Source organism: Bombus pascuorum, chromosome 9, assembly GCF_905332965.1.
Source record: "Bombus pascuorum chromosome 9, iyBomPasc1.1, whole genome shotgun sequence".
In the NCBI taxonomy this organism is placed as follows: Eukaryota; Metazoa; Arthropoda; class Insecta; order Hymenoptera; family Apidae; genus Bombus; species Bombus pascuorum.
In genome coordinates, this window is record NC_083496.1 from 4,779,982 (window position 1) to 4,801,880 (window position 21,899).

General features: G+C 30.9%; 4 protein-coding genes across 9 annotated transcripts in view; 2 read left to right on the forward strand and 2 right to left on the reverse strand.

Annotated features, from left to right (window-relative positions):
• Positions 1–8,814, forward strand: LOC132910902 (ras GTPase-activating-like protein IQGAP1). 2 transcript variants are annotated; one of them, XM_060967053.1, is made up of 26 exons: positions 1–165; positions 328–421; positions 501–735; positions 815–959; positions 1,040–1,197; positions 1,275–1,409; positions 1,484–1,568; positions 1,652–1,743; positions 1,822–1,987; positions 2,057–2,220; positions 2,292–2,426; positions 2,508–2,664; positions 2,736–2,981; positions 3,058–3,206; positions 3,276–3,419; positions 3,495–3,800; positions 3,888–4,052; positions 4,120–4,233; positions 4,309–4,646; positions 4,720–4,944; positions 5,002–5,392; positions 5,471–5,650; positions 5,723–5,852; positions 5,924–6,197; positions 6,258–6,539; positions 6,598–8,814. In XM_060967053.1, exons 1-26 carry the CDS (start codon positions 126–128, stop codon positions 6,956–6,958), a joined length of 4,911 nt encoding a protein of 1,636 aa, XP_060823036.1. In that variant the 5' UTR covers positions 1–125; the 3' UTR covers positions 6,959–8,814. The 2 variants fall into 2 exon arrangements, with proteins under 2 accessions (XP_060823036.1, XP_060823037.1); XM_060967054.1 differs by having other exon boundaries at positions 2–165; positions 320–421.
• Positions 8,431–15,339, reverse strand: LOC132910903 (serine/threonine-protein kinase pakA-like). 4 transcript variants are annotated; one of them, XM_060967057.1, is made up of 16 exons: positions 15,213–15,339; positions 14,863–14,970; positions 14,043–14,221; positions 13,705–13,909; positions 13,432–13,628; positions 13,113–13,347; positions 12,893–13,049; positions 12,578–12,809; positions 11,669–12,506; positions 10,819–11,588; positions 10,566–10,741; positions 10,061–10,483; positions 9,797–9,972; positions 9,479–9,726; positions 9,140–9,403; positions 8,431–9,057 (listed from the first exon to the last, which is right to left on the reverse strand). In XM_060967057.1, the coding sequence occupies exons 3-16, from the start codon at positions 14,180–14,182 to the stop codon at positions 8,883–8,885; spliced, it is 4,236 nt and encodes a 1,411-aa protein (XP_060823040.1). In that variant the 5' UTR covers positions 14,183–14,221; positions 14,863–14,970; positions 15,213–15,339; the 3' UTR covers positions 8,431–8,882. The 4 variants fall into 4 exon arrangements, with proteins under 4 accessions (XP_060823040.1, XP_060823038.1, XP_060823039.1 ...); XM_060967055.1 differs by having other exon boundaries at positions 14,562–14,970; XM_060967056.1 differs by having other exon boundaries at positions 14,549–14,970.
• LOC132910913 (peroxisomal ATPase PEX6) lies at positions 15,194–18,446 on the forward strand. Its single transcript, XM_060967104.1, has 7 exons — positions 15,194–15,667; positions 15,745–16,197; positions 16,275–16,501; positions 16,560–16,962; positions 17,037–17,336; positions 17,398–18,017; positions 18,130–18,446. The coding sequence occupies exons 1-6, from the start codon at positions 15,241–15,243 to the stop codon at positions 17,988–17,990; spliced, it is 2,403 nt and encodes an 800-aa protein (XP_060823087.1). The 5' UTR covers positions 15,194–15,240; the 3' UTR covers positions 17,991–18,017; positions 18,130–18,446.
• Positions 18,036–21,899, reverse strand: part of LOC132910914 (E3 ubiquitin-protein ligase CBL-B) — a 16,748-nt gene continuing 12,884 nt past the window's right edge. Inside the window, exons 6-8 of one of the 2 annotated variants that reach the window (XM_060967107.1) lie at positions 20,972–21,248; positions 20,452–20,856; positions 18,036–19,985 (exon numbers count right to left, since the gene is read on the reverse strand). In XM_060967107.1, coding sequence (XP_060823090.1) covers positions 19,963–19,985; positions 20,452–20,856; positions 20,972–21,248 — 705 coding nt within the window. In that variant the 3' untranslated portion in view covers positions 18,036–19,962. Of the gene's footprint in view, positions 19,986–20,256; positions 20,857–20,971; positions 21,249–21,899 lie in introns of both variants that reach the window. The other variant, XM_060967105.1, reaches the window with a different exon arrangement.

A 21,899-nucleotide genomic window follows, 5' to 3' on the forward strand; every position in this document is an offset into this window, starting at 1 on the left:
TTTGTCAGTGTGCACCGTTCTTGTAGTTTTGAATAAGTTTGAATTTGTAGAATTTAACGTACTCTTCAATTATTGTGTGTCATTTTCACTTTTTGTGTGTTAATTGTATTTTCTTATCTTCTGATATGAGTGATATCAACGATAAATTAAGTAATCACGAAAGAGGTAAAATTAATGATCAGTGTGGACATTTAATTTTCTCTTTGTATCCTATATCATGTAAATGTCAAGTCGAAATTTGCATTGTGAAATTGAATGTTGTAGTAATATTGTTATGGAATACATACCTAGATTTTAATTCTTTATTTAGAAGATAAAGTTTTTCAGGGACGGATATCCGTAAATCAGCAGATGAAATGGATGAACAACGTCATAAAACAGTTGCTTATGAATACCTCTGTCATTTAGAGGAAGCCAAGAAGTAAATATGTTGTCAAGTTTTTAATAAATTGTTATTATCCTGCTTACTTAGAAATGACTAAATATTTCTTATTTAATAGGTGGATGGAAGCATGTCTTAGAGAAACTTTACCACCAACAACTGAGTTAGAAGAGAATTTAAGAAATGGAGTGTATTTAGCAAAACTTGCCCATTTTATGAAACCTGAATCATTGCCTGTTCATAAAATATATGACTCTGAACAAAAGCGCTATGCAGCAGTTGGTTTACAATTCAAACATACAGATAATATTAACCACTTTTTAAAGTGCTTAAAATCCATGCAGTTACCACTAGTAGTTGTTTTTTTACATAAGATTAAATTATTGTTTATGATTATATTTACTTAAAATAATAAGAATAATTTTTTAATAGACTTTTCAGCCAGAAACAACAGATATCTACGATAAAAAAAATATGCCTCGTGCAATATATTGTATTCATGCTTTGAGTACTCATTTGTTTAAACTGGGCAAAGCTCCACAAATTCAAGACTTATATGGGAAAGTGAATTTTACTGGTACTCGCGTGATTCTACTATACTGTGAAAAAATGCATGGAATCGATCATGTTATTTTGTTACCATTTCATTCTTTCTAGAGGAAGAAATAAATGCTGTTAGTAAGGAATTAAAGAAATATGGAATTCAAATGCCTTCGTTCCAAAAAATTGGCGGCTTGTTAACAAACAGTATGGAGATTGATGCAGCAGCACTTCATGCTGCAGTAATAGCAGTCAATCAATCTATTACAGAAAAAGTATGGATGTCACTTTTATTTATAAAGTACTTCGAATAACAATTTGAATAATTAACGAATGAATATTTCATTTTAAGGATAATAAGAAAATATTAACTGCTCTTCAAAATAAAGTAGTGCAGTTGAACAATATTATGCCTTGCTACTGTAAGGAATACACCGATGCTTTATTTGAAGCAAAGGAATCTAAAGCACAAGCTATGCTTAATAGAGTAAGTAATGATTCTCCTAATCAAAATTTCTTTAGTTATATTTCTAATAAGTATTAATAATATAATTTTAACAGTCTCTTAATGATACTTATGTACCAGATGTATATGATGAATTATTAACTCAAGCAGAAATTCAAGGTCATATTAATTGTGTTAATGGTAAGTTGTAATGAGAATCATTATTTTCTAATTATTATTTTTTGAATTATGTTTCTCCTTCTAACTATGCACATCTTTTTTAGTTCAGTGTACTATGAAAAATATAATTCAGTCTATTCGTTGTAAAAATAATGATTTTATGGATATATTAAAGACGTCTACATTGTGTTTAAAAGTATGTTTTATCTTGACATTTTTATTAATATATTCGTTTATAATTCTTCTATTATCAGTATTATTTTATTTTTTTCAGAATATCATTTATGAGAACACGCAACTGTATAAAGAACAACTAATGCAATTATTAGAAAGCTCTGAATGGAACAATATATATTCAGAAAGTAATTATCATCATTTGAAGCAACTACTTCAGAAGGAAATTAATAAAGCAAATGAAACCGCACTTAAATCTCAGAAACGTTAGTATTGCATAACAAAGATTATCTTATTAAATGTAATTGCTATTCCAAATATTTTTCTTAACGCAGGTGAGGATTGTGTAAGGCTTTTAAATCTAATATTACAAAATGGTGTACGAGATGATTTCTATGAACTTCTAAAAAAACCTGATTTAGGATTGAGAGAAAAGATTGATGATTTTGCATTACCGTTATATTATGAGGAGATGAAAATTGATCGTATCGAATCTCAGGTAAAAATAGAATATGTAAGATATAAAATAATGTAAAAAATTTGTATTAATAAAAATAATATCCTTAATAGAACGACCTTTCATATAGCGATATTGTAGCCAGTACGCGTGTTTTATCAACGATTGCAGAAATTAGTAAAGCTGTAGACACGGGAAATCCAGATTTAGTTTATCAAGCATTGACAAACCCAGATTGCCATGTTTCTGTGAGTTTACATTTTTATAATTATAACTGTAATGAGTAATTATTTTTGTGTACATATACATATATATATATCATATCTTAGGAATTAGATCAAGGGAATAAAGTAAAGTATTATAGAGCATTATTAGCAGTTCGATGTAAAAAGCAGGCAGCTGATGAAGAATGTCCTTTATTAACATATATCGATATTCAAGACTGCGTTGATGCTGTCAATCAGCAGTGTCAAACTGATGATGAGGGTATATTTTGTATAAATTGTGTACATCTATGTAAATTATACAATATTTTTAATTTTTTAATGTCTTTACAGTAATACAAGTTCTACGTCAATTAAACTCTGCTGTCGTAGAAAACGACCGAAATAGTATTATAGCTGCTTTAAAAAATTCTATTTTAAAATTACAAACCCCTGTTTCATCAGAAGATGCATCTCTTTATTTGAAATTATTTAAAAAATGCCTGGAAGAAAAACATATTGATGGTTCTGAATTGTGGCTAGAAGATGTAGAAAATGTAACAAAAGTTGTTAATACAGAATCTTCGAACGTTAAAAATGGTACAATGCATGCATATTTTATTTATTTATTATTATGCTTATAGTGCTTTAATAATATGTTTCGTCTTTTTTACAGTCTGTAGATTTTTATCAAACATTAATAATGGATTAGAGCGAAATGATGTGTTATTTACACTTGAATGCCTCCAAAAATTTGGTATTAAAATACCAGAGGAATATAAAGCAGACTATTATAAAACCTTATACAATACAAAAAATATGAAGGTATAATTGTATAGTGAACTATATATTTAAATGCAGAATGTAATTTAATAATTTTCTTCCATATTTCAGAGTGAAAAGTACAATTGTGAAATTGTTTGTTATGTTACTCATGAAAATAATGAATCCTATTTAGATTTAAATAACTACAATTATACTTGGGATTGTCCAAAAAATATGACGGAAACGTTTTATATTGATATGGAAGATATAAAAGTATTGTACAACTAAAAGATTTAAGCCATTTAAACCAAAAAAATGTTAAAAGGTATATCTGTTTGTTATTTCCAGGAATTAATGAAAAGTATTACTGCAAGAGAATACGAAAAGTGTAGAATAAGTAATCAGATAATCTGGTTCCAAGCTTATGCCCGTGGATATTTATTGAGAAGAAAACTTTCTAATAGGTTTACATATTTTTATAATAATGTAGATAAAATTATTCGAATCCAAGCTTGGTGGAGAAGTGTAGTACAGCGTAAACAATATATGAAATTACTAGAAGATAAAAAAAGATATAATGAAAAAGTATTTCAAAATACGTCTTTGAAAGTGGAAACTGAATATGCAAACATATTGGATTATTATAGAAAACATGTAAATGATCCATTTCTTTTTTGTTACAACTTTATATATAATGTATTAAGAGTTGTATTAGTTTATTTAATATATCATATTTTTTAGGAAGAAAAAATCATAAAAATACAAGCCTTGTGGCGGAGTCGTGCCGAAAGACATGCCTTCCGTTCACTGTTATATAAGGAAAAACCACCATTTCCTGTAGTTCGTCATTTTTCTGCGATTTTAAATTTTAACGCAGAGGATTATGACAAAGACTTACAGTTACAAGTATAAGCGTTTAATATTATAACAATAGTTCAATTATTTATATTCTATAGTGAATTTACTGTTGCAGAATTTAAAACTCGAAGTTGTCCAAAGTATACGACACAACCAGGTTTTATCCCAACAATTGGATAGTATGGATATAAAAATTGGTTTACTTATACAAAATAGAATTACACTAGATGTAATGTTTGAAATAAAAAAAATATATTGAATTTAGACTTGATTAAAAATATATCTATAAGACTATAAATTTTAGGATGTTATAGCCCATGGAAAGAGCTTAGAAACTCTTGCAAAGCAAAAGCATTCCAACAGAGATCAAAGAAGCTCTTTATCAGATGGTGTTATTTCACACAAAGGCTTAAAATCATTAACTAAAGAAGGTCGAAAAATGTTGGAAGGATATCAACATTTGTTTTATACACTGCAAACTAATCCAAGATACTTATCAAAACTTTTATTCCTCTTACCTCAAAGTAAAACAAATAAGTTTCTTCAAAATGTAATTTTGACATTGTTTAACTTTGGATCAAATATCAGAGAAGAATATTTGTTATTAAAATTATTTGGGAGTGCATTACAAGAAGAAATCAGGTATAGTGACCATTACATAAAAATATGATAAAGTCAAATGTAAAATAACTAATAATTATAATTTTATATATAGATGTAAATTTCAAAAACCATCTGAAGTCGTTACCGGAAGCCCTCTTGTCTTGAAAATGGCAGTAAATTATGCACGGCAATTAAATGGCCAAAGAGCTCTGAGGGAAATTGTTGGACCAATTATTGAAAAAGTTTTAACCAATCGTACATTAAATATAGAAACGAATCCCGTTGATATTTATAAGTGCTGGCGAAATCAGTTAGAAATGGAAACAGGAGAAACATCGTAAGTTTAAAGCAAATATGTAAGTCAATGTTGTTTTATAATCATTTTTTTCAACAGGAATTTGCCTTATGTGGTAACACAACAACAAGCTTTAGATTATGAGCAAGTACGAATTAGATTAAATAAAGGAATAGAATTATTGCAAAGTACTGTTTTAGAATTTTTGACTAAAATAACTGAATCACGAGATTTAATACCATATGGAATGTTATACATGGCAAAAATTTTAAACGACTCCTTAACTGAAAAATTCCCAAATGCTCCAGAAAAAGATATTTTGAAGGTAGTGGGAAATTTGATTTACTATCATTTTATAAATGCAGCTATTGTAGCTCCAGATGCTTTCGATCTAATTACATTACCAATTGATAGATCATTATCAAATGATCAACGAAGAAATTTAGCAAGCATTGCAAAAATATTACAATTTGCTGCTTCTAAGAAAGGGGTAATTACATTCATTTTAATAATCATCATCAGTAGAACTAAACAAAAAACACACATTTTACATAAATTTTTGTTTTAGTTTGGTGAAGAGGCCACACATCTAGTTTGTTTGAATCCATTTATAATTGAATGCCATGAAAAGTTTAAAAAATTCTTCCGTTATTGTTGTCAAATTGAAGATCTAGAAGAACATTTTTTTATACACGAATATACGGAGGCCACACTCATTCACAAACCTGAGATTTATATTTCTTTACAAGTAAACGAACTGTAATAATCACGCAAAAATCAGAAATCTCATTATTAATCTTTCTAATTATATTACTTACAGGAAATTTGTGACACTCATTGTCTTATGTTAGAATATCAAGATCAGATAGCATCAGATCCAATGGATTCCTTACATGATTTATTGGATGATTTAGGTCCTGCACCAACTGTTGCATCTTTACTTGGAATCTGTAAGAAATAATTTATTATCATTCATTTTATTTAATTGAGCCTAATATGTTATATTACAATTATTTATTAGCTGATGTTACTTGTGAAACGAATTTAATACGCTTTGGGAAAATGGAAGTATGTCTGGTACTCACGAATAAATTTCAAGTACCAGAAGACGAAGACGCTAATTTGAACAAGCTCTTCATAAAAACGAAAGAATTATTGGTTTCTGTGCTGCAGTTCTTAAAAGGTCAAACATTAGTTAAAGCTCTAGAAGTTCCTGTACGTTCTCCTGCGCAAAAAAATCTACACAATGCAAAATACTCCAGCTTATCTCCTACTTTAACTACTATTCATAAGAGGTATAGTAATGAAACAAATTATTAATTATTAAACAAAAAAAAATAAAAATTTATTTACAGTTCATCCTTGAATGATTGTAAGCTTCAGTTACGGGCGTATCTTAATAAACTCGAACTTGACGGATGGGTAAGTCGAGACGATGGGTATCAAAATATTATAACTGCAGTGGCCAAAGATCTTTGTAATAAAGGAAAATATCGAATTATTCGGAATAAAGAATTACAGACTTTACGAACAACTAAACAAAGACTGGAAGAAAAACGCAAATATTACCAAGAACAAGTAGAGTACTATAATGAGTATATACAACGATGTTTGGAGAATCTACACACGGGCAAAGGGTATGTATATAATTTTTCCTTACATTTCGTACTTGTAATGGATACAAATTGTTTACAGATCTTTGCGAGCATTTAAAATTATTCAAAAAAATAATCACGTTAAATTAAGATCTAAGATGACACTGAAATATTCCGCGGCCAAACTACAAGAAAAAGGAGTACTGCTAGAAGTTGATGGACTTCCACAATCGCAGTTTAAAAATGTAATTTTTGAAATAAGTCCAACAGAACATAGTGGTCTTTTCAGCGTGCGTTGTAAATTTATGGGAGTAGAAATGGAAAAGATTGACATCGACATACAAAAATTACTTGAGTTACAGTTTGAAGGTGCACCAATTATGGATATGTTTGGTAAAGCAAAAGTTAATGTAAATTTGCTGTTGTATTTATTAAATCGAAAATTTTATGGTAAAACTTGAAAAGAAGAGAGGATTAAATTATGTTACTTATATAGCTATATTAATATGAAAATTATGCACTTGTGCAATGTCCTCTTGCAATTATGAACTTTTAAACAAAGATCTATTACATTTTAATTCATTATAGTTCGTGACAGTTTTAGATTTGATTTACAAAATTCACAATTACCGTATAACAATTTTTAAAATATGATTAATATTTGTAAATAATTACATTTAGAAGAATCTAACATTTTTTAATACAAGATTTCGCGGTATGCATGTATCTATTATTGTAAATGACCAGTATAACATAACAAGGTATAGAAAAATTTTACGAGATCTTACAAATTTATATATAATGTAAAACTTGCCTGCAATGATTCAATTGCTTTTAATTTCATGTAATAAGATATATTTAACAATAATACACAAAGAAGTCTATGGAACAAAAGCTTTTAAATATGATTAGAAATCTTAGAAGAGAGAAATATTTTTTAAACTTTATAAAAATAAGTAAACTAACGGTAGTAAATATAATCTACTGCTAAGATAATACTCTTTTTAAATTTATTTGTATAATTAAACCTAATTCCATCGATGTGTACTCGTCATTTTGTCCCTCTTTTTTTATAATGGATGTATTGAGTAATTGTGTATATATATATATATCTTATACGAATATAAATATTTTTACGTTGCACCGTTAAAATAAGATAAGGCATATTCTCAGAAATCTTTTAAGGAGAGCAATAGGTTGTCTATTATTATCAATATGTTTTATAATGCTATACATGTAATTTATATCATCCTTTAAATATTAGACAACCTAGTGTTCTTGTGCATTTTATAAAATCTAAAATCAAATCGTTTGAACACAAATTTTGACATTTCTATCATATGCGTGTCAGAGATACAATAAATTCTATTTTATAAAATATACTACATAAAGGCCTGTTTAGTGGATATTGGCAAATAAGCCTGCACATTTAAACTGAAAAATATAAAACAAACTAAAAAATCATACATCAATATAACATTTGTCTAGAGTTGGTTATATATTGTGTTAAATCTTTGTATACTATGAGCTTGCATATTTTGTTATCAAATATCATCGAAGAGTATCTAAAATAAAACAAAATATCAAGAACAATTGTTGAAGCATAAATGTTTTGCTTTTATTACGTTTTTGTTTTGTTACAGAGTATATGAGAGCAATTTGATTTTTGATATTATTACATTAAAATACATGTACGTGCGTGTAAGAAAATTTCGAATTTTAAATTTGATATCTGTAGAACAAAAGTTTATTTTATCTCATATAGGTCATATTATACATACATATTATCTAGATATAGTATGCAAGCTTGTATCGTGTACTTGGTAATATGTTAGTACACAATTTTGTTCTGCTCGTAATTATAAGACATTAGTAATTACAAAACGTAGAGTAAACCATCCGCATTTATCTCACGCGCATTGTATTATAAATATTTATTTTTTTTTTTACATATTCGTTTTTCTCAAAGTTTTACTTTTACTCAACTTTATTATACAAATCTGCCTTTACATAACTTACGTGACAGATGCTAACATCCAGGTACTATGTCACGAGGTATCTTGAAAGACATTTTTATAACTTATGGAGCATAAAATGTCTGTAATATCAGATGGGAAAGTTCTTTTTCTTTTTCATCGAATGAAATATTTCGTACTTTTAATATAATTGATTATGTGCAAGCAATACAGTTCATTAAAGCCTCCACGAAGCAGGCCATAAAGTGCATTTCATGTATTATTAACTGTGTATTACATATATCACCATATTATTAACTTTGATAATAAATAGCATAGTAACATTAATTTTTCTTAATAAATGTTGGTTCTTTTCTAAATATGTGCACACATTGGGACACAACATTTGATACAGTATATTCAGTAACTGTTATCGTTTGTTTAAGATATTGACAAAATTTCTAAATTTCTGTTGGGCATCTGTCATCTGTGCTAATGTTTCCTCCATCATGTTGCGCAATTTTGATAAATCCGGCATTTTATCGCACGATTCAATATTTAATAGTTCTGTAAAGAATTGCTCCCAAGCGGCTTTTTTAGCATACCTGTATTTTTAAGTAAATCTTTAATGTATCATAACCTTTACAAATTTATAATTAAAAAATACTTTTGTTTAAATATAAATACCTTGGTATTTTCGATGTGATAAACCAACGACCACCAATATTCGAAACTCTCATATAATTACCAAATAGTAAACAATGGCTTGTCGCGGCTAAACAATACAGATCAGTCTGATACGTCCATGGTTTTCCAGTTTGCATTTCGATACACGTAAAATCTTCCGTTTTTATGACCTGAGTAAATGTCGTTTTTTCTGGTAAAAGACTCATATCTATACTACATCCAAAATCTATTAACTGTATCGTCGGCCTTACATCTTCCGTCGGTCTAAAATTACATTTATAAATGTAATACGATAGATTTGTTTCATAAAATATAAATATATCATGTAAGTATACATACAAACGCATTAAAAGAAAATTGTCTGGTTTAATGTCTCCGTGGATTATCTGACATTTGTGTAAATATTCCACAATTTGCAATATTTCAATCGTGAAAAATATAGCCAAATGTTCTAACAATGGTTTTCCCGTGGTAATTTTTATTTGATTAGTTACTGCTAATAATGTTCCAAATCTGGAATATTCTGAAACTAATACACTACTATTATTCGCGACGTATGCCATCGAGACATCCATAAATCCACGTAACTAGAAAAAGAATTATTATTTATTATTTATTATAGTCGTTATTTATGAATACTATAAATAAATATTTTACCATATGTGGGTTGGTAAGACGATTTTTTATTTCTCTAGTGATATAAAACTCCCAAACCCAAGCAGGTTTTTGAGTTTTCAGGGCAACTATTTGACCTGTTTGCAAATTCACTGCTTTGAATACTGTACCGTACGTTCCCTTTCCAAGGCACTTTCCCAAATCGTACGCTTCAGTACCTAAATACGTGAAACAAGTAAAGGTAATAAGTATCGAAAAAACGAAAAGATGTTTCAATCTGATGTTTTTACATCGAAATATACTGACCAAGCGTAATCATAGTAGAAGGCACAAGCTTATTTAAGTTAATATTTAATCTCACATATCCCTCTGCATGATACGGCTGAGGAAATTTTATTTTTTTTAAAAGACCAGTTATCAAATTTCTATCGAAAGGATTTATATTTCCTGAAGGTAATTGGAAAGTTTCTTCCTCAGCTTCTTCCATTGGTTCGTGGTGCTCTTCGCATTCCATTGTATCGACTTTTTCTTTTTGTTCTATTTCGTTAAGTTTAAAATTAATTGATTTTCGTAGATCACAATTCTTCTTAATTTCAGAAGTAATTTGATCCACGTTACGTTGTACCGTACGCGGACTTTGAGCGTGCACAGCTTGACTTTGGGTTTGTAATTTTTGTTCGTAAGGTTGGTTTGCAGATAGAGTAACATCTTTTATTTCATCTTCTCCACCTTGTTAGATAAAAAATCTTCCTTCATATACGAAGAATGTTACAATAAATAAAAAAAATGTTAATATATTTGATTAAAATACCTCTAGTAATACTTTGTTCTTTTATAGGAACCAGATCTTCTTTTGTTAATGTAAAGCCCAATACAGTATTTCTTGTATGGGTACTGCTGCCAGAACTGCTCGAAATATATTCTCTAGTAGATTCTAGTATGACACTCAACTTGTCTTCAGTTTCTCCATTTGGTGCCTCTGAAGAGCTGTAAATGAGATATGAAATAAATATAAATTGGAATGTTGTTGTACTAATTAATTATGTAATTAAAAAGTCGCATACGGTAGAGGTGCAGCACACTGATTTGGATATTGTGAAGTTCCTTCTGCTACTTTGTAAGAGTGCCTAAATTGATTAGTCATAGGTGTAGAACTTGTTAATTGTGTATTAAATGCTTCTGTGTAACAAGTATCATTATTTCCCGTCAATGGACTAATACCAAGACTTTCATCAATATATAAGTTATTTTCATCTGGTGCTTTTGGCGTCATATTTTCTTCTAGTGGTCCATTATAATCAACGACGATAGCATTTTCTTTATCTTCGGCACTTTCAAGATATTTAATATCTCTACGATTCATTCCTGGAGACTTTATATACGGTAATTCGGGTGGCATCCTGTATGGTTTGCTAGTTTCAATGTCTAATTCGTTATATGGGGGATAATGAAGCTGCTTTTGAGGCTCTACATTTTGTTGTATTAAGGTAGATTCTAGCTGTGAAGGGTACTGCTGATAAGCAATGTCATTGGGCATTATGGTGCCATAAACTTGTTGAATATGTTGTATGTGTTGATGTGCTTGGTGTGGCTGATGGTGAAGATGTTGATTATGTGACGGTTGATGTTGCTGAGGATGAGATTGATGATGTTGAATCTGACTATGAGACTGCAAGTGCGAGACATGGGGAAGAGTATGATGATGAGAAATCACGTGAGCCTGTTGATGTGCTTGAATTAATTGTTGATGATGCTGTGAATGATGCTGTGAATGATGCTGTGAATGATGCAGTCGGGAATGAGGTTGTTGTACTTGTTGCTCGTGTACTTGTTGCTGTAATTAATTATTTTAAGAATTAGTATAATAGTTTCCTACATATAAAAATCTTTTTTTATACATAACTTATATTATACCTGCATTTGATATTGGTATGTATTATGTAATCCGGGGTTATTATAAGTGTTTTGATGTTCTTGATTAGAATAACTTTGATGAGCAGAATAATTCTGGTGATTCTCTTGATCATTATAAGGTTGTATGTTATATCCCGAATGATGTTTGCTATTTGACATTGCATGCTGCGTCATTGAACTATCCATATGTATATCAAAAGATAATTTGGTCTTGGCATCTGAAATTCTAGGTGTCATAGGGGTACGAAAATTAGGCGTTGTAGGTACTGTATCCGGAGAGCGCCACATGTCTTGTACGACTGACATTGCTTCTTTCGTATTAACCGTAAGGCTTTGTCCGAGTAAATGTTCTTCAGGCTCAGTGTTTAATGATGATGTATGATGTTGATGCATAAAACTAGATTGTAATTTTCGTTGCGAATTCAATTCTGCTTCCATTCTTTGCGCTTCGAGTCTTTCTGCTTCGATCCTTTCGGCTTCGATTCTTTCTGCTTCGATTCTTTCTGCTTCTAATCGTTCTAATTCACGTTGTTCTGCCTTACGCCTTTGAGTTTCTAATGCTTGATTTTCAGCTTCATATTGCTGTCTTTGGAGTTCTTGTTGTTCAGCTTGAAGTCTCTGTCTATCCAACTCAAGTTGTTCGGCTTCTCTAAGTTGCTGTTCTACTTTCCTTTGTCTCTCTGTTAACTCTTGTTGTTCAAATTCTTGCCTCTGTCTTTGCAATTCTTGTAAAGATACATTGTGTCTCTGATGTTCAGGTTCAAAACTTTTATGCTGAACTTGATGATTAGTCTGTCTTATATCTGACACATCATGCTTTTTATCTAAAGTTTGTGCTCTATAAAATATTGATCACAATTACTCAAAATAATTTTATCATCTAAATAGTTATTAACGAAAATAAATTACCTTTGTAAATACATTTGGGCTCTTACTTCCTCCATACTTTGATCCATATTATTAGCATAAACTAATTCTTTGGGATAATGTGGCCTTAATATAATATTTGGATTTGGAGGATCTGGCACAAATACAGGCACAGTTAAATGCTCTGGGTATTTGCTACCATCAAAAAAATATGTATGGTTTGGAAATAATCTTAGATTGTTTGCATCAAAATCATCTGGTTGATCCTCGTGAACTAAGATTTAAATAACAATAAAATGCATTAAAAAAGCGATCTTACACATTAGTAATATTATTTTGTTGTAAATAATATTGCACCTTTGAAAGCTAACTTTGTACTAGGTGTCATTAATGGATATCGTCTACCTCCACCATTCCATGGACCAGGTTTAATTGTATTTTCTTTATGTATTGTATCTTCTACTGGTACGTGATCTAATATACTTGAATTTTTCATTTCAGCTGGCATATCATCCTATAGAAATATCTCGATGTATTTCTATACTAATGTATTTTGAATATCTTAATATTTTTATACCTGATATACTTGTATCCTGGAATTCGGCCGAGTATGATGCATCGTTGATGAAATTTGTGGAACTGTACCAGGAAAGTATTCGCGTACTCGATGTCCAGTACGTATACTACCGATTCTTTTCCCAGCTTTTATTGCTTTTAAAGAACTAAAAGCCTGACGTTGTTCGAGCAATGATACTTCGTTACGATCATCCGTACGTCCTAATGTTTTACGCGCAACTGCGAGTTGAAAGTTCCTATAATGGATGAAATGCATATTATTATGTTAGTATTTGTTAGTATTTAATTTTGTTAGTATTTGTATGTTTTGTGATTAATACTTGTGCGCATAATCTAATTCCTCCTGTGGTTCTGCTAAGGCAGATAAACCCATTAAATAAACTTCATCGGCACGTTTGTAATCTTCTATCTGTTCTAATTCAAAAGCCCATGCTCTGTACATATCTGCAACCATAGTCCCAATTCCATTGTTATGCAAAAGTTGATACAATTCTAATGGATTTTTTTGCATACTTATCTGCAACCAAATGCTTATTTTATAAAATAACAAGAGAGACATTTCTTTGATACAAAATATGTTTTAAATATCTTACATAATTAATCCAAAGACGTATATATCTACGATCTTGGTGATATTTGGTCTCTTTTTCAAATATAGCTAAACATTGTTGCAAAAGTTTCCCAATATGTGACTCATGTCCACTTTTTGGGTAACTTTGTTCCACCCAAAGTATATATTCATACCAACTTTCTAAAGGATCATCTCCTTCATAATTTTTTATAGCATCTTCATACATCCTAAAAATATAACATTAAATTACTATTTTAGGATATAATGAGATAATCATAATAAATCATAGAAAATCTTTACTTTGAAAACTAATAATTTAATCATAATTCAATAAAAGGAATTGTTAACTGTTGAACTCACTGCTTTTCTTGTAAGAGTAATTGTTGAACATCTGCATCCTCTTGTGCCCTTAATGCAGTTCCTAACTGTGCAGCATTCCGTCCATAACGCAATGGTTGAATATTTTCCTTACAAAGCGCAATAACCGTAGCAGGATCCATTCTTAATTCTATAATTTCTTAATTAAATCACCTTATATTCTAAAAACAAAAAGATTAAAATAATAAAAAGTTGATAAATTATTTTTTAAATGTCTGTATTAAAGGTATTTCAAACTGTATTCAAAAATTGGAGCAATAGAACTACATGTTAAATTTTAAATGACTCGTTATTTAGTGTGTCACAATACAACATATTAGTGATTATATATTGTTATAAAGTGTGAGAATGTAGGAAATCGAATAGATCTCAAGTCCGTAAGTACTTAATCCATAAAATGTATTCAGTTAAACATAATGCAAACAGTCATTCAAGCTATGAAATAGTAGGGCGAAGCGTAAGCGACGTCTTTTTAGGAAACACTTAACCTTTCACACGTACTAAAACTTTGCATAATATTCTTCGAATCGCGGCAGACCTTCAAATTTGAATAAATCTAGTCTTGATAACTCCAATAAGGACGCTATCAGTCTAGGTTAGGTTAGTTTTTCATTTAACGGCTACGGCCAACAACGGTTTTTCACTGTCTTCTGCTATGCTGTGCTTCAAATGATGCAAGAGTTACCGTCCCACTAATCACGAATTTTAATTGGATCTACTATGCGAAATAATCGAGAACTGATGCAGCCAGAGATTTATCGTGCTTAATATAGTTTTCACGCAAATCTCTATTGAAAATTACCAATAGGACAGCTGTTGCAGAGGGACTTCGCATGATCTTCGAACTTCCACTTCGTCACTGTTTCTATAGTAACTTGGCAGATTGGTCCAAAATTGGTACGCCAGTGATCTTATCTTTTTCCTTTTTATGATTATTATGAAAATTCATTTTAAATCATTTGGAAGTTTCATTAAAAATTTTTATTTATCAAGACATATCATTTAAAATATACATACTTATGTATTATATATAAGAGATAGTATAAAATTTACTATATCTTCTTGTTGCAAATGCTATTATTAAATAACTTTGACTCTCATTTCATTGCATAGAAATCGATTTCTTTTTACTTTTCAGCATGCGGTTCTAACTTTCAATTTTAACCGAAATAAATGCAATATGAATTCTTTATACTCTTATATACATTTTTTACGAGAATTAACAAAATTACTAATGAAATACAACTATAATTACGTACTCTTATATGCATTTGTACAGTACGCGTTTTTTCGATTAAAAACATTAATTGGTACAAAATATAACTGGATTATTTTGTCTGAATTTATTCTGAAGAATTTAATAGAACAATTTTACAATAAAAAGAATTATTATATAGACTATAATTCGTGCTTATTGGCAAACATAAAATATGTTAGAATTACTACACCAACTTGGTTTTATATATGTTCTACAGTATCAATAAAAAAATATAAAGTTTTAGTTGTACCTTTAAATGACACTGATGAAATTGAAATATTTACATCAAATACTATGAAATATAATATAGAAAATGCATTGCATTGCACTATTGATAAATGTTTTTTATGTAAGTACAAAATATATTTTAATGGACAAGTAATTAGAAGAATTTGGTAAAAAATCAATTTTTCCAATTTTTTTCAGTGCCAGCAAAAGATGACACTATTAACTTTGCTAGAGAAGCCAAAATTTCTATGATTTCTAGTCAATATGTATGCACAAATAATTTAATAAGTACTTTATTAGAAAATTATTTCTCTGAACCTAGATTTTTAAGAAAAGATGATTTATTTGGCATTAATATAAAGGAATATATATTGGACCAAATGTATTTGCATACCAATCCTTTAATGTCTGTAATATATTTTAAAGTTAATTCTATCATCAATGATAATAGAGATTTTACAGATAGTGATACTTCTTATATTTTATATGGAGAAACCACGCTCATTCAGGAACCGGATATACATAGTTATCTACCTCAAAAACATTTTATTTACAATCAAACCAAAGAGAAGTATGTCAACTCGTATCCATCAAGTTTAGCAGCACCTCTGGAACAATTAGAGCGTTGCATTTTGCCATTTATTAAACATGGTAAAGATTAATGTTTAAATATCTAATTGCATCTAAGTAATATAAATTAGATATTTAATGCTTTGTTTCTTAAACAGATATACAATTATCGATAAAGCCAATATTTCTTGTTAAGGGTGCACAGGGTTCAAATAAAGCTAAATTAGTCCAAATATTGGCTGAAAAAATAGGTTTAAACTTTCTTAATACAGATTTTTCTGAAGTTCAAGCTTTAACATCAGCACAGACAGAGGCTAAATTACGTATTGTACTGCATGATGCTGAACAATCTGTACCATGTATCCTGTGCTTAAATAATATAGAGGTACTTTGAAGATATTTTTGTTAATTTATTTGCAAATATTCTAAAATACTATTTGTAGGTATTTGGAAGAAATTCTGAAGGTCAAAAGGATGAAAGAGTGATATCAACTTTTTCCAACGAAATAAATTCATTATATAATAAACATTTAAAATATCCAATTATTATAGTAGCTACTACAAATGAGTCTGATATACCGGCTGAACTAAACAGAATTTTTATCGAAACGATTCACGTGGAACATCTAGATCAGAATGAAAGAACGAATTTAATTTCGTGGTTACTCATGAAACGAAATCTCAATCATCAGGTCAATTTATCAAAAATTTCTGGGATATGTTCGGACTTTCGATATTCAGACTTATCGACATTAATACTCAATGCCGTAAAATTTCACTGCAAAGATAGTACTAAGAATTTGGAAACATTAACACTTTTACAAGAAGATTTTGATAAAGCTTATGGTACACTTTTATTGCTGTAAAAATAATTATTGTTTACAATATATCAGCTTTAATTCGTTCAATTTCATTTACAGAATACATGCAATCGATATATACAGATTGCGAAGGTGCACCGCGTGTACCAAAAGTTTATTGGGAAGACATAGGTGGTTTAATGAAGCTGAAACATGAAATAATGCGGCGAATTCAGTTACCTTTGATGAACAGTTTAGGATTCGGACAATCTGGTCTTCTCTTGTATGGACCACCGGGAACCGGAAAAACGCTTCTCGCTAAAGCTGTAGCGACAGAGTATCAGCTTCACTTCTTATCAATTAAAGGTCCTGAAGTGTTGAATATGTATGTCGGTCAAAGCGAAAAGAATGTTAGGCAAGGTAAAGTAATGAAAATACGTATTAAACATATATCTGAAAAATAAAAAATGCAATATCGTAGTGTTCGAGCGGGCAAGAGCAGCAGCACCTTGTATAATATTCTTCGACGAATTGGACTCGTTAGCACCCAGTCGTGGACGAAGTGGAGATAGCGGAGGTGTAATGGATCGTGTGGTATCCCAATTACTCGCTGAAATGGATGGTCTTGACTGTTCCAGTAGTATATTCATTATAGGAGCCACAAACAGGCCGGATCTGATTGACCCAGCCCTTCTTAGACCTGGTCGATTCGATAAATTATTATATGTAGGGATTCATTCCGATCGTGATTCACAATTTAACGTGTTAAAGGCACTGACTCGTAAATTCAAATTCCATGAAAATGGCGAAGAATTAGAAAAGTTAATACATCGATTACCTGAACACACAACTGGTGCAGATTTGTATTCTATCTGTTCAAATGCATGGCTGAACGCTGCGCGAAGAGTTTTAAGTAATTATCACGATAACTCTAATGAAATTAAATTGGACGAATATGTTGTCGTAGAATTGGAAGACTTTTTAAAAGCCGCACACGAACTGATTCCTTCGGTTAGTAAAGAAGAAGCAGAAAGATACGAAAAAATGCAGATAGAATTATCTTCGGTATCGTGATATACTCAATTGTGTTTTAAGCATCAGGTAAAACATCTTTCAGTCTTATAAACGACATGTTATTTTATTTGGAGAAATATGTAAAATAATTTTTACAACGAATAATTCAATCAAGAAAGATATCTACTTTCTATTCTAGGTATTGCACCAAACGGTTCATCTTACATGCTAGTGCGCGATAAAGGACGTAGTAGTATCGATTGATTTTTTTCGACAGAACGGTCTTCAAAGTGATTGTAACACGTTACAATACATACCAATCTCAAAATAGTATACAATGTAGAAAAATAGAGTAGCTGAATTCATCGAGTACCTATATCGGATTACGAAATTTTGTAACAGAGGCTAATAATTCTTTTTGCAAATGGAATTGAACGATTATTATACTACACTTGTTAGTAATGTATGTAAATAAACATCTATTTTTGTTAAATATAATCATTGTGTAAGTTCGTAGGACAAATCGTATTTATTTAAATGACCGTTATTTTATTTATGAAACAACGCTACTCACATTCTTGCATTTCGCAAGCGCAATACTGTGATTCTTGTCCAATTTTTTTAAACGTTTTAATCGCCTTCTCCAAAATATACAGTCTAATATAACGAATTGTTCCTGTTTTACAGGCGGCATTTAACAACGTACTTCATTCGATTACAGAATAACGACATTCCTTTGGTATGATCGCGAGGTAGGATCGATTCCAATATAATTTGTTCACGACATCGAAGTATACTTCGTTTTCTTCATCGTTCATGGCGACAATATTTACTTATTACACGGAAAGAATTAAGTCTTTCTTTACAATTGTTAAGATATGACTTGATACGACAAAGAAAAGTCACAGAATTTCAAAGAACCATCGTTAACCGTAAGTTCAATTATCTTATAGGGAGAGGCTTTACAATTACGAGTATTTATTTTTGAACTTTCGTAGATTACTCAAATCAAAACTATTAAAAATAGTTTTAAAAGCAAATCGCTTGATCGCTTGATTCGGTTCTTTCTCTTCACACTTTTCCTTCTAAATATAATTAAATATCGATTAACAATTTTCACCTCTCGTGCATCGATGGGTCTATTCAGTGCAGTCGAAAATTATTAAAACATAAGTATCACATTTGATAAATAACGCTAATCACTACATGCGATCGACGAAACATTTCATACAGTTAATATCAATTCTATGGAGCACATGAAAAATATTCAAGGATATTTTGCATCGGATTGGAACGAATATAACTTGCGCGTAGTTAAACTCGATTTATATATTATATGTATATGAGGTATTATTTCAAATATTTTGTAAAAATTTGATCTGAATATTCCTTTTCTCAAGGAACAAGCAACGACAAATACATACGTGGATAAAAAAGGGAGAATCATTTAAATTAGCTTATTAATAAATTTGGCCACTGTACAATCGTGTAATTGCATGCAGATGCTCTTTTTTAAAAATGTATATATAAATTCTTGTCTTAAGTATTTAGATTGAAAAATGTAGTTATTGGAGAACTACGTAGGGAAACATGTGGTAGCAATTTTCGCTTGCATCGATCGCGGGAAACGAAAGACTTTGTACTCAGCGGCCGCGAACTATTCTTGTAAAGTTCAAAACTCTTACTTACATTTGTAACATTTGTCGCGTCTTCTCGCAGTTTTAAGCAGTCTTCTTCTATTTGTATTGATCGTGTATATATTTGTGAATATGTGTAAGGAAAAGAAATACACTGGTATTTCAGAATATCTCCTACGAAGATTGTTTCGATATTATGGTGCGTGCAAAAACGATCGAAGATATTGCCGATTAACTGGGCAGGAAATCTTTGTCGGCTCTCGGTGCGTGTATTGCTCGAATTTCCAGATATCTGAGCTTGTGGGGAAAAAACGATTTTTTCCAGTAATCAGCGACAGCAAGTTTTACACGTTTCTACTTATAATGTACATTAAAAGTGCGGCAAGTAGAGCCAGTTACGATTCCTCTGTATTTAATCCTGAAACATAAAAAATAAGGAAGAGACCGTGACTAAATCTGGTCTTTGTAAAAGAGGAAATGCGGTTACTACTTTCTTTCTACCGTATCAAATTTATTAGTCTATCATGTATTGACTCTTTTCTTTTTTCTTCTTTTTCTTTTTTTTTTTTTTTTTTCTTTTCAAGGAAAACACTATCGTTCAATAGAATTATGAGGTAGTGTCCATTAAAATGTGAGTAACACGATAATCTGTTGCTGCTTTTTTTTTTAGGTTTGCACTTTATGCATACCTGGTCAAGACGATTTCGTGGCAAATTCGTGTAGTATGTCACAAGCCATTTCAAGATTGTTCCTAGTAATACCGAGAGCTCTAATCACGGCGTCTTGTGCGAATCCGAGAGCCGTCAGCTTGGAAATGTGTTCGACGTTCACGTTCTCGTATGCCGCGGATTCTGGCTTAGAAGAACCGGTGGGATTGTCCTTACCTCTCATCAGGGCGGACAATCGAGCTGTATTCGCTTCCAGATTAATGTTCCTCACGACGTGTTGTCTCGTACCGGGTATCACGATCGTGTTCTCGTAATGGTGATCCTGTCTGTTGTACTCTTTGCTGGTTGCTTTTGGGGGTCGTGGCACCGACAATGGTGGTGGAACCGGTGGCACATTATTGCTAGACGCAATTTGGCTGGTCATCGCCGAAGATCCGCCACTGATACGACTAGATTTCTCAGGTAAAGTCGGCGGTGGTTGCTGTTGCGTTGTGGACAAGTGATTTCCTTGTGATCGACGAACGTGACTTCTGACTACTGTAAACGGTGCAGGAGGTATCGGTGGCATTGGAGACGGTGAAGAGGCACGATGTAGCATATCGTACCCTGTTTCGGAGTTTACTGGTAAAATAAAACAAACATTTATGTTATAGAACAACTTAGACAGAATAGAAAGAAATAATTAGCATCGCAACAAATTCTGTTTCTCTAAATTGTCTTAGTTTTTATTGCTTACTGTTATTATTTTGCTGATTGTCAGTATTAGAATTGAATGTCGTTTGAGCTGTCGATGAAGGCGGTGGTGGAGCATTCTCTTTTGGAACAGTTAAGAGACGACCATTCCTCAAATGATTATTTGGCGTGGGGGATGGAGAGGGTCGTCGAGGAGGTAGCGGCGGGCTTGGCACAATTCTTCGTGTCGAAACTGGCGAGTTTGTTGGACTGGAATCTTCTTCTTCGTCCGAATCGTAACACATCAATCCACAGTGACCATTACACAAATCCATGATTTCCTAAAACATTGAAAATAAACGAAAAACATGCATTAATATCTGTGACATAGGCCAACAGAAATAAGATTGTTTTAGTCTGATAATGTTTGCTATTATTTAACGCAAGAAGACGCATAATCGCGTAGAAAATATATTTTATTCGATTCTGATTTTAAGTAATGATAAATTTGTTAATAATTAATAAAATTCTATAATCGAATAAATCTTTTTAAAACTATATTAAGTAAACAAGAATTGTTTAAATTAATATAAAGAAAAGGAATGTAGCAAAAAAACCTGTATGAGAAAGAACATCACAATTAAGAACGAGCATAATTACAAAGCGATAAAGCAGAAGGTCATAATGCATTTGTTCACTTACCTGCGTTCAATGAGTCAAAATAAATTTCCTTCGGCTATGTACATTATCGATTAGTTTTCGATCATGCAGCGGGCAGAGCAATGGACCCAGTAGATAACATTATGAAATAAAGATAAACGATCATGCGAACGATATAACGATGTAACACCTTGGTTCATTTTCAGTAGTTCCCTGTTGCTGGAACACTGATTCAATAGGCGTGGAAATTAGAATCCAGCAAAAGGGATGCATGTATACAATATGCAAAAGTAACACGATGTAATGATAATACATTTTTATTAAAAAAAAAA